This window comes from Tupaia chinensis, unplaced genomic scaffold, assembly GCF_000334495.1.
Source record: "Tupaia chinensis unplaced genomic scaffold, TupChi_1.0 Scaffold148192_1, whole genome shotgun sequence".
Taxonomy (NCBI): Eukaryota; Metazoa; Chordata; class Mammalia; order Scandentia; family Tupaiidae; genus Tupaia; species Tupaia belangeri.
In genome coordinates this window covers 418,441-431,729 of record NW_006208042.1, presented here as the reverse complement: position 1 = coordinate 431,729, position 13,289 = coordinate 418,441, and the positions used below count along the sequence as shown (strand labels likewise).

The 13,289-nt window shown below is 39.8% G+C and overlaps 1 protein-coding gene across 1 annotated transcript in view; it reads right to left on the bottom strand.

Annotated features, from left to right (window-relative positions):
• LOC102475116 (membrane-spanning 4-domains subfamily A member 12-like) overlaps positions 1 to 4,484 on the bottom strand; it is a 16,250-nt gene extending 11,766 nt beyond the window's left edge. The window contains exon 1 of the mRNA XM_027768970.1: positions 4,221 to 4,484. Coding sequence (XP_027624771.1) covers positions 4,221 to 4,484 — 264 coding nt within the window. The remainder of the gene's footprint in view (positions 1 to 4,220) is intronic.
• Positions 4,485 to 13,289: the final 8,805 nt, after the last annotated feature.

Genomic DNA, 13,289 nt, shown 5'->3' with positions numbered 1-13,289 from the left:
GGGCGTGTGTGCTCGCCAGACAGACAGAGAGAGACAGAAAGCGAGAAATCACCCCCCAGGGGGAATGGCCACACCACAATCCCTTCTCCTCCATTCTCCTCTCGGGATCTTGGGCATGCATGCACACGCGCCCGGCGTGAGTTTTAAGTCACCGGGTCCAGGACTCGAACCGCGGTCGACTATGTGGGAGTCCAGCGACATAGCCATCACGCTAACTGCTGGTCCCTAAAATGGCTTCTTGACGGAGTGTTTTGGGGGTCTAACAACAAACACAGGCTTCTGAGAAATGATTATTGCTAGATTGATCCAAAAGTAAGCTGTAGATATACCATTAACTTCTTCCAAAGTATATACCTTACCTATCTAGGAAGACTTCAAATTCAAAGACAAGTGTGTTTATTTCTGTAGTAATAGCTACTAAATACAATGACACAAAATTTAAAATGATAAAAAATGTGCATCATAAATAAAGCAGTTTTTTTTTTTTTAATAATGAAATTTACTGAAACTAATAAAAGCCAGGACACATTTTCCCTGAAAAATTATTCCTGCATGTATGTGCACACACACACACACACACACACACGCACTCACATAGACACATTCTGCAATTTTAGATATAGCTTCAGAGTTGTGATGGACATCTTTTAGCTAGCCATACAGCCTGGTTGAAGAACTCCTGAATTAAAATTTATACTTGTTTCTCATTTATGTACTAGTTTATTTATTATTATTATTGTTGTTGTTATTTTTAGTTTGCTATAGTGAACATGTGCTCATCAGAGAGAGACAGAGAGAGAGGAAAAGTGAGAAAGCAAGCCACCGGGTATGAGACTCAAACCAAGATCATCCAGCACCTTACCCACCCCGCCACCTGCCGGCCCCATATACTTTGTTCTTACACGCTCCTTTTTAGAGCAAAGTTCAATCATCTAGCCACACATTCCCATTCTCATCCTTGCTGTCGTCTTGATGAGGAGCAGTTTGATCCTGGTTAAATATGGTCATCTTTTCTCTTTGTATAGCCCTGGCTGCACCATTTACTGATCCAAATGACCTACCAGATAGACTTAACACTTTAGAAATGTAATTTGTTCCACATGTTTGGCCACTGATCCACTTTAAGTCCTGATGCGATTGGTACAGATGTTCCCCGCAGCCCCTCTGCACTGTTGGTTGTGATTGGAGGCTGCTAAAGGCATAGATGTGCAATCTTCAGGGAGCAGATGTGTTCTCTGCTCACTGGAGCTTTTAAAAAACAAAACTCTACTTATCCTTTTTGACGAGGCCATGCAGCCAACACAGGCTGAACATAAAGGAGCTGTACCTCATGCCTAAGCAAGGACTGGGCTGAGAAGAAACTGTGAAGCAGGGCTGACAGTTTACATGCTCCAGTTTCTAACTGTTTTGCTGTACTGGTCTGCACTCAATTTCTCTGCCATGAGCTTTACTGTTATTATGGAACCCCACAAGGGTAAAATAACACCCCCAGCCTTACTGCAACTTTACAATAAAGTCAATTAGTGATCCTAAAGGAATGTAGTTTCCTAAGGTGACAGCAGTGAGGATCAGGGAATTTGAGACTCCCCCACCTGCCTGTGTTAAGCCAAATTATCGAATTATCATACGTTGGGTTAATTTAGTATAAGCCAAATTAGCTTAAGTAGCATATGTAGACTAAGTTAGTTTAAGGCTAATTTTACGTAAATACCCCTTGTTAAAGCTGCAGGGCAAGTTAGCTTATGTTATGACAGGGATTCAAAGATAGAGCACAAGAATTCACTGATTAACAGACTCACAGGAATTCAGCAAATAAAATACAGGGACCCATGGGTTAATAGAAGAAGGACAGATCTGGCTAAGAGCGACAGAATAACCAAACCTGAGTGCTCCAGGGGGAAAATTAACTATCTTAGCTGGGAGTTCTTATCTAGTTTGGGCAAGCAACAGATAGTCTCTAACTACAAAGAGTTTCTCATCTGTGTGCTGTTAACTTTGAAAAACTGCTAATAAAACATCCTGTGTTGTCTCCTGAGCTACAAAACCCTCTCATCCAAAAAGGCCCTGTCTGGTAATCAAGATTTAAGAAGAAAATGCACCGGACAGATGGACTCCTTTGTCCTGAGGACGGTGTTTGGCTTCACCTGATCAAACAGAATAGTGCATCATGTTTTATGATTTTTGTTTCCATACTTTGTATACCCTATTTCTTAGAGTAAATCTTTTACTTCCCCTCACCACTCCTACTTCTGTAAAACATCCCTCAATAAATACGTATGTCTGATAGCCACTGGGGCTGCAGTCTTGAGCTTGCTCTGACTGTAGTCGACTGAGAACATGCTAAAGAGCATTGATGCTAAAGAGCATTGAGGTCTCAGTCTGATTGTTTCTCACCTGTGTCACCTTCCTGTGTGCGAGCCTCAACCCAGCCCGGCTGGAGCAGGGTCTCTGGCACCTTTTAACATTTTTTTTTTTTTTTGTATGCCTCTTTGATACCTGGCGGAATGCTCTAGTGACTCCTCATTCCACTCAGTTAAAGCCAAAACCTTCTGTGCTGCAGGTCTCACCAGATGTGATCATCCCTCTGCCCTCCTGTCACCTGTTCCCTCCTTCACTCATTCTGTTGTGTTTTATTGACCTCCTCTCTGTTCTTCAGATGCATCACACACATTTTAATCAAAAAGTTTTCTGCATTATATCTTCTTACTTGACTTCTTCATGGCTCATTCCTAACTTTCTGTCTTTGCTCAAACATCATGTTCTAAGAAAAGCCTAGTCTTAGCAAATGAAATTTCCTGTCACTGCTTGCTTATCCTCTTTACATTTTTTTCATTCTCTCTGTATCATTTGTCATCTCTAACACATTATGTACTTTATTATTGCACGTGGTCTGATTTCTACCACTAAGCTGCAGGCTCCATTAGAGCAGAGATTATGCCTTCTTTGCATTCTATGATATTCTCAGCATCTTCATGGGGTCACTTGTGCGAGGTGCTAGTTTTTCCCATTTGTTTAGTAGGAGCAGGGGATTTCAGGGTCAGCAGGTGGCATAGAGGTTACATTGCTAGACTCCCACATGACTGATGGTGTTTCAAGTTCTGGATCCAGTGAACCGAAACTCATGATGGGCTTGTGTGTGAGCATGCCCAAGATCCCAGAATGAGAATGGAGAAGGGATTACAGTGTAGACATTTCCCCCTGTGTGTTGGAGGGTGATTTCTGACTTTTCCTCTAACTGTCTGTCTCTCTTTCTCTCTGGTGAGCACATGTATCCTAAGGGGGAGGGAGGTAAGAGAGAGAGAGAAAAGAAGGAGAAGGAGGAGGAGGAGAAAGGAGCAGGGTATTTCTACTGTCTGGCAGGAAGAGCACTGGAGAGGCTACTTTCGGAGCTCAGATTGACTACTGGTGGGAAACTAACTTTTCATTTTTACTTTCCTAAAACTTGACGTGGGGAGTAAAGGACTAGAAGTGCTTCAGGCACCTAATGGACACTCAGTATAATTTACTGACGACTCTGGTAGAGAAGATGAAACTGCACACAGGGAGGGACCTAATACAATTGGATAGAATTGTGTCAGTGGTATGAACGAGCTGCTTGGAAGACACAGTGAAGGGACTAATAATTCTGCCAGGCAGGCAGGACCTTCAGGCACAGGTAGAGCATGTCTTGGAATGCCTGCAGAAACAAGATTGTGAGTGTTCAGCTCAAAGCACTCTTTGTAGAAGTGAGGTGGCAGCTGAGTCATAGCCTCTCCAAGGGTACTGGTGACAGAGGCACAGCAGGGGGAATGTCTTCTAACTTTTCACACACAACTTTCCCTAGACTGCCCAGTTGTAGTTCCTTCCCTTTAAGGCAACCATTGATGTTAATTTTAATGTGAGTTCACCCATAGGCAAGTTTTAGGCTTTAACCAATCCAGAGACAGAACTGAAGTTCACTAAAAAGTGCTTTGCAGAAGTGAGATCAAGCTAGAAGTAGTGGGGCTCCCATCACGTGAAAACTCTGGACTCCTCCTGGTATAGCCAGTCCTTGCTTGAATCTAAAATAAAATGAACTCAGGATAAACTCTATATTTAAACTAACTGTTTCTACTTAAAAGGAAATATAGTTCCCAGAGTAATATTAAGATTACTGAGTGCAATGTATACTTTCTTGTTCTTATAAGTGCAAGAAAACTTCACAAATGCAAAATTAAAATTCTGGAAGTAAATAGACTTACCCCTAGTATCTTTGCATCTTCTTTTAATTTTTCTCTTGCTGTATCTATTGTGGAATTTATCATTTGTGCATTTCCTTGACCCAGCTGACCCACAGAGATTCCCGGAGCTGGGATGAAATGAGGCTGAACACCCAGAGGTTGGTTTCCTAGGGTTATGAAACTCGGAGGTTGTTGAGACTGAGGAGCCATAAAAATAGTTTGTGGGTAAGGATTGGGTATATTTCCATGCACTCCGGGGTAGGCTGTTGGCTTGGATGACATCATTATATCCTGCATATTGAAAAACATACCAAAATGATATATTAGTGCAGAAAAGAAGCTAAAGGAAACCTTGTGGGATGTCAGTTATCTATGCAAATGTTAGAGAACACTTGAGCAGATCTAGGGCAATGACAACTAATTTAAACATAATACTCATTTGTCTTTGGAATGCTGTGTGCACTAAGGTTTAAAGGAAAAAAAGAGTAGAAGGTGAAATATGTTAATTCTCTTCCTATTTGGTTTTATAAAGTGCGATGAGCGGTGTGTATGCATGTGTCTTTTCTGAGTTCATTGCATCTGCAGGATAACAGAAAGGGAAAAGGGTCAGTAAAATGCAAAATAATGCTCACTTCACCCTACCCTCTTCAAGGTGACCATATCCTAATCCAGGAACCTGTGAATATGTTGCGTAAGGAAAATTAAGGTTTTGGGTAGAATTAAGGTAGTTAATTAGCTGACCTTTACATAGGGAGATTATATGTGATTATTGGGTGGACCCAATGTAATCATCAAGGATCCCTAAAAGTGAAAGAGATGAGGCCTGCAGGTGGTTAGAGCACTGGACTCCCATATGGCTGACCATGGTTGGAGTCCTGAACCCTTTGCTTGAAAACCACCCCTGTGCACATGTCCAAAATCCCAAGAGAATGGAGGAAAAGGAATTGTGGCATGGCTATCTGCTCTTGGGAATGATTCTTACTTTGTCTGTCTCTCTCTTTCTGGTGAGCACATGCTTCCTACAGCAAAAACCTAAAAAAAGGGAAAAGGGGAAGAGGGGGCCAACCATGCCCTGGTAGTTGAGGTAGCTAAAGTTCCCACATGGCCAAATCCATGATTCGAGTCCCTGACCTGGTGACTTGAAGAACACATCAGGTGCATGTGTGTGCATACCCAAGATCCCAAAAGGAAGGAGAGGAAGGAGAGATGGAGCAGTTTGGGGTGTGATGATTCCCCAGGGGAGGTACTTTCTCACTCACCCTGCCCTTTTAGGCGTGCCCTCTCTCTCTCCCTCTCTCTCTTATTCTCTTTCTGGTGAACACACATGCTCTCTGACAAATTAAAAAAAAAATGGAAGAGAAAGGCAGAAGAAGAGAGTCATAGAAAGAGAAGTAATCATGGAATTGGGGTCAAATGGATGCTACACTCCTAGATATGAAGATGGAGGAATAAAACCATGAACCAAGAAATATGTGTGGCCTCTAGAAGCTGGATGAAGTAAGAAAACAGATGCTCCCTTAGACACTCTGAGTGGGGAAATGGCCAACCAGGTCTCTGGAAATTAAGCAGCACAGTTCAGCAACTGAAGGCCAGCTCATGAGGGGAGGATGCTCAGCAGCTGAAGCCTAGCTGAAGAGGGGAGGTCATCACACTCCAAGGACAAGAAAATAGCTGAGTTTTGAATTCCTAATGATCTGTACCTGTTGCAGCCTTCCCCCCCTGCTCCATCCATCCTGCATGCCTGTGTGCTTATTGTGCTGACCTCCCCTGTTTGAAACCAATATAACCTCTTACCCCACCCCAAATTGGGGCCCAGAGTTTGTAGTTCTGAACTTCTCTGAGTCCACTGGTGTAATAAACCTGAGTCCTCATACTCTCTGAGTGGTGCTTGGTTTTTTGGCAGTTTCTTTCTGTAACACCTCCAGAAGAAAACTTAATCCTCTCAATTCTTTGATCTCAGCCAAGGGAATCTGGTGTTGGACTTCTGATCTTTAGAACTGTGTTGTTTTTATATCACTAAGTTTGTTGTAATTTGTTACAGCAACAAATAGAACACTAAAACGGGCCAATAATATCATTGGATGGCAAGGAAGGCAGTCTATATTTACAATTGTTATTAGTTTAAATTTTTTAATTTTAAATTTATTTATATTGATTCACTGTACATCATTGCATATACAAAATGAGATTTTCCATCCAGAATGCACTGTATATTGGCTCAATCAAGGATATTACCATATGTGTTATCATCAACAAATAATTTTCCATTTCTTGTTTCCGTATATTTTGCTTTTTTTTTCCCCCCCTTGATCCCCTATCTCTCACCCTCTGCTGTTTTCCACCCTCCTCCCACACTGTCTCTGGTATCCATGGTTGCTTTCCATGCCTCATCCCCCCATTTTATTGATTTACTAAAGATCTTAATTAATCAAAATACTTTCAATAATAAGCACAGCTGATATATACATATCTACGAACACATGTCTGACTATAGGCATAAACCTCAGTGAGTAAAATGAACACTTTATAAAGAAGCAGTCATTAAGTAGGTATTTTTAAACTGTATTTTAAATTTCAAGACAAACACTTTTAGTTTTAATAGATCTAAACTTATTTGTTAGTAATTGGAAAAGTAAATCATTTACATATGGTCACTTAAGTTGATTATCCTTTTCTTCAAGAAAAATATTCTTGAGATTCCTTATTCATTTTTGTCCTTCTGGAAGCTTAGTACATTTCAGGCCTCACATGGTCAAGGGAAATTTTGTTGAAAGCAAACCAGCTAAACGAGGTGTGGACAATAGTCACTATTAATTAAAAAAAAATTTTTTAAGTGCCATTTAAAAATTCTTCATTAGTGTTCTTAGATTCCTTTTTTGAGACCTTCTCCCCCGGTCATTTTCTTGCACTTTATGAAGATTCCCAAAGTAGAAGGAATGAAGGCTTCATCTTTGGTACAAAGTGTGAATAGGAATAAATTGGTACATTGCACTAGGAGAACACCTTCCTAATTATCCGGGTTACTACCTCTTGGTTTATAGATGAGAAATTGAAGTCGAGACCAGTCACATGACTTGATTAAGGCTATATAGCAAATGCGTGTCAGAGAAAAGAGAACTCTTGACCTTTAGTTCAGAGTTCCCCTCTCCAACCATATAGATGCTTATAGGCCATGTTTTCCAGGCCTGCCTTGATAACAGGGTATTGAGTCAGCTCCTGTAACCTCCCAACAGTAAAAGGGTGTTCTCTGATGCCATGGAGAGGGCTTTATAAATCAGATTGACGTCTTAGAGATTCAGTAAGTTAGTAAGGCCTTTGTTCGGCAGGCCCTAGGTGAGCTGTCTGGAGAGTTAACATTCAGGAAACACCATAGGTCATGTAAGGGCTGCATAACATGTTTAGGAGCATGAACTCAGGGTTAGGATCTTGGCTATGACACAACGACAGCTCTTTGGCAAGTTTGTTCACCTCTCATTGCCTTTGTCTTTTGTCTGTAAAATTAAATTAATGAGAGCACCTTCCTTACGGGATCACTTAGGGTTATCAATGAGTCATTGCAGGTAAAGTTCTTAAAAATGTGCCTGTTACAACTACATTGATTGGCTTTATTATTATTGTTTTGTTAAGTACGTTAGATACATTCTTTCTCTCTTTACAGAGTCCAGACTCCTTGTGTGACTTTGTTGCTGATGGAGACTAGTCAACCTTTTTTTAAAAATTAATTAATTAATTAATTTTCAATTCATTTTCTTCCATACATTCAATCGCATTATTATTTGTCTTACAAAGTGGATATTTCAACAGGTGAGCCTTACTCCCTAGTACAGTTGATAAAACTACAAAATATCTTCAACAGATAATACCACACCTCTTTGTGCCGTTAATGCTTTGCCTCCCTGTCCCTTCCCCAAATGTTCTTCCTCAAACTCTCCCCTTTCACACACTGTATCTGGTATTTACATATATATATACTGTGTTTCTATATCCTTTAGTCAAATAGTTTCAGTCACAGAGTGTGGACACTTTGTATATATTAAGTGGAGACATACAATGCCTCTCCTTCATAGCCTGGCTTGCTTCACTCAGCAGTAAATCTTCCATATTCATCCACTTCCTGTCAGCCTTTTTGATACTGTGTAATAGCCTTTGGCTTATCAAACTAAAAAAAAAAGAAAACTATGCTGGTTCAAAGACATTTCTGTTTCTATATTTGGTTTTAGAGGGTTTTTTGTTTGTTAGTTTTTTGTTTGTTTGTTTTTTTCCCTATAGGGTATGTGCATTTGCCAGAGAGACAGAGAGAGAGAAAGTAAGAAATCATTACTCAGAAGGAATGGCCACTCTGCAATCCCTTCCACTCCATTCTCTTCTTGGGATTTTTTTGGGCATGCATACACATGCACCAAGTGTGATTTTTAAGCCACCATGTCTGAGACTCAAACCATGGTCAGCCATGTGAGAGACCAGTGCCTTAACCACTATGCCACCTGCTGGACCTGTGGTTCATAGACATTTTAAAAGATTAATTTATTGTTTATTCTTATCACTTGTCATATGAACAGACTACTAAGTTTTGTTATAGGCTCATAGGAGCCTTGCAGCTGACAAGATGAAAAATGTTTCAATAAAGTTTACTGTTAGGATGTTGTTTTATTTTTGTGTAAATCTAATGCATTAAATATATGGGATACTAAGATTTGAGTATTATAATTATCATGTTTCTACTGTTTCTTGATCACATTCATTTAAAACATCTCATTACTGTATTATTCTTAAGAAAGTTGGTTTTGGAAAATCAGCAGTTAGCGTAATGGCTATGTCACTGGACTCCCACATAGTCGACCGCGGTTTGTGTCCCAGACCCGGTGGCTTAAAACTCACGCCAGGCGCGTGTGCGTGCGTGCCCAAGATCCCGAGAGGAGAATGGAGGAGAAAGGATTGCGGCGTGACCATCCCCCCTGGGGGGTGATTTCTCGCTTTCTGTCTCTATGTCTCTCTCTGCCTGTCTGGCGAGCGCATGCGCCCTATAGTGAAAACCTCTCCAAAAAAAAAAAAAAAGAAAGTTGGTTTTGCAATTAAATGTATTTTACTTAATGAGGTCAGAATTCTGACTAATTTTTCCTATTTCAAAGTTGTTTCCAGGAGGTCGGGGAGAGTCTTGCCTGCAAACATCGACAGAGCCTACAAACATTAACAGACCACTTTGGTACATTGATGGTGGGATGGAGCATCCTGTCCTACGCATAGTATCTTTATGATGAATAGTCGGCCTTCTTATCTCTTAGATTAAAGCACAGACATTCTTTTGCTGATTTCTTTCACAAACAGAGATTTGTGCTTTTCTTTAATCAATTACTAATCTAAGAATTTCAAATTCACCTATAACCTACAAGCATCTACTTCTAGATATCCCACCTTTTGGGGCCAGGCCAATGTAAAGGAGTCCTTAGGTTGGCTGAACACTCTCCTGCTGTCAGAACTAAATAAAAAGAACCACTCTATCTCAGCATCAAGAGAAACATGCTTATTTTTCTCTCGATCAGTCACTCAATTTTGAGCTTAGTAAAAAGTGCCTTAATTATTATTTCTACAGTTTGTTATTCTACAGAGTTTGTTATTTGATATATCAATATTATCAATAAACTTTTAAATAAAAAAACTAAACATACAAACAAACAAAAGGGAAAGAAATTTTAATCCTACCAAAGGTTATTTTAAAAAAGAAAAATAAGCAGTTCCATAGCTTTAATTTTTGGAATGACTCCCTGTAACTTCCTTTCCTAATCCCCAATCTGCTACTTCACTAACTCTGGGGACATGAGAAACTTTCTTAACTTAATCTCTGTTGATTCCTGGGTCTCCATTGTAAAATGAGAGATGATGCTATTTGTGGGCTGGTGTAAAAATCAAATACCCTAATTACAGAGGAGGTGTTAGAACAGTAAAAGGTAGCTAATGTTTTATTATTAGAGCCCCAAATCATTTTTCTTCTTTTAAACAGTGTACATGGCCATATGAAAAGTTCATGAGAAGTACTGAACTTTAAAGGGTCAGTACCAAGAGACAGGAGATAGAAGACATGCACTTGGAGTATAGTGATTAACTGAAATGAGAATTGTCCTGAGTTTTACAAAGGACACAGTTGTCCTATATTTCTGCATGTGTGTCATCTCCTTACCTTTTTCTTTGTAGTTGATGATTGGATTTTCTTGCTTCTTCAGGACATTTGAATTTAGTAAGAAAATTTTCAAGATTATATATATATATTGTAGTTTTATAAAAAGGGTGAAAGAGCTGAGCCAGTTATGATTCTTTTCATTTATTCCAAAATGACTTCCTGTGTTGACAGCTAAAATGCTCGAGGGAATAACTGATTACCTAGTTGAAATGAAGATAATCCTGTAAATGATACAAGGAAGGGGAAAATAATGACTAGGCTTACTTGCTGACTTAGCATGATTTTTTTTTCTTGACTTTTGGTAAGATATTTACCATGAATAGTCTTCTGAAAAATTAGATCAACTGCTATTTTTTATTTTCTTTTTTCCTTTTTCTTTTCTTTTTCTTCCTTTTCTTTGTTTTGTGTGTGTGTGTGTATGTGTGTGTGTGTGTGTGTGTGTGTTGCTGTTGTTGTTAGGTTTTGCTCTAGGGCACATACCCTCATCAAAGAAAGATGAAGAGAAGGAAAGTGAGAAATATCCCTACAGGAAGGGGTGTTACCACACCACAATACCGTCCCCTCCATTCTCTTCTCCTCTAGGGTTTTTGGGCATACAAATTTATGTGCCCAGCATGATTTTCAGGTCCATGAGTCCAGGACTTGAACCGCAGTTACCATGTGGGACTCCAGTGCCTTCACTACCATGCCCTCTATGAGTCCTGTCAGTACTTTTTAAGCATATGGCACATCAGAGACCAGCAGATGACATAATGGCTATGCCACTGGACTCTCATGTAATCAACCATGGTTTGAGTCCCTGATTTGGTGGCTTAAACTCATGCTGGGCGCGTGTGCGTGCATGCCCAAGATCCTGAGAGGAGAATGGAGGAGAAGGGATTGCGGCATGCCCATCCCCCCTGGGGGGTGATTTCTCGTTTTCTGTCTCTCTGTCTCTCTGTGTTTCTGATGAGCACACACGCCCGATAGCAAATACATCTCAAAAAAAAAAAAGCATAAGGCACATCAAAAAAAAGTCCAATGAGAACAAAAGTACAGAACCATAACAGTAAGAGGAAAGCTCACTCACTCATCTGCTCTTTGATGTAATCATTTCAAGTAAAAATTATAAAGGACCTACATTTTTCCTAGTTTCTTTACACTTTTTTTTTCACATGAACTCTATTGTTAACCGAGTAGAGATGACTACTATCTTTGTGAATATATTGTTAGCATTTGGCAAAGTGTAATACTGAATCATTTCCATAGAAACACCTGGTACACCCATAGGTTTACACATATATAACCTTCTGTGAGGAAAAAATGCTGACCCAGGGAAAGTGATTTCAGGGCCAGGAGGTGGCATGGTGGTTGGGGTTTTGGATTCTCATGATTGACCATGGTTTGAGTCCTGGACCTGGCAGCCTGAAAATCATGCCAGGTACGTGTGCACGCATGCCCGAAATCCTGAGGAGAATGAAGAGGAAGAGACTGCTGCGTGGCAATTCCTTATGGTAGTTTATTTCTCATTTCCCTCTTTCTGTCTCTCTCCGGTGAGTGCATGTGCCCTATGGCATGAAAAAAAAAGAAAAAAAAGAAAGTGACATCACCACCTTTTTACATTTTGGCCAGAAAGAAGTAGTTTAAATGAAGTTTATTACAAAAACAGGTGCTATAGCACAAAGTGTCTTCAAAAAGTTCATAGGAAACGGTTATCATGGAAAAACGATGCATGGATTTCTAAGGTTCTCTCGTCAAAATAAACTTGTATACGTTAATTCCATTTTCCAAGATCTTTTTGAAGTCCCCTTATACTTCTCCTGTGCTGTGTGCGTAGCCCTGTCAGGGTAGGCATATTATCATCAAATACCCATAAAGGAAGCATTGCCTCTTCCTTGTTCATTAACATTTATGGGATGCCGTATATACAGACCTCAGGAAGTTCTTGGAAAGGTAGAATGAAAGTATGAGTTTATTTTGGTGTAAAAGGTCTTGAAATCCATGTATAGTTTTTTCATATTATATATTTTCCTCCAAAAGTTTTGAAGACCACACATTTCAATCTATTATGCCATCTTTCTTAGCATTAACTTTTGATATTTTCTCCTTCCAGTACCTTTTACCTGTCTTATGGCAGCTAACTTATTTTTCATTCCTCTGTTTCATTTCTTTCTCATCTCATTCCTCTCATGGTTTTGTTTTCCTTCTGTATCTAGTGGTGTCAACACAGATTCAAGACTTGGCTTCCTCTCTCCAGCAAAGAAAACAGAATATAAAAGGAAACCCACACATGCAGACCAGCCCCACTTCAGCCCATTGATTTGGATGAAGAGACAGGCAGAGATGCCTCGGTGGACTTACTCTGCTCCTTTGGCTCCTGTGTGTTCTCTCTCTCTGCTCCCAGCTCTGTGCCAGTCTCTGATATTTACCCAGGTTTTATAGGCACCTTGTACTTCCTTTAATCAAACCAACCAGTCTCCTATCATATATAATTCCAAAGTTCTTTTATTGCTGACTGTCTTTCACTCTAGTGAGTACATAGGCTCATTTGAATCTGTTTTGGTGGTTTTTATAAGAATTATTTTTAAATTTTCTTTATTATTGTTGTTATTATTATTATTATTATTTAATTTACTTTGGGCCACATGCACTCATCAAAGAGAGAAAGAGAGAGAAGAAAACTGAGTAAGCTAGTAACCAGGTATGGAAATTGACCTGTAGCTGGCCATGTGGGAGTCCAGTGCCTTAACCACCATGCCACCTCCTGGCCCTCATAGGCTTATTTGTAAATTTGGGGATATAATGTGCTTTCCACCTCTTTCTCTCATTTGTACCAGGAAGCCTGTTCTGACATCCCCAAACACTTTCTTACTCATTTTATCAAGCCCCTTTGTACTTTCTGTTACTCATCATTGTAATAACATATTATAATTTTT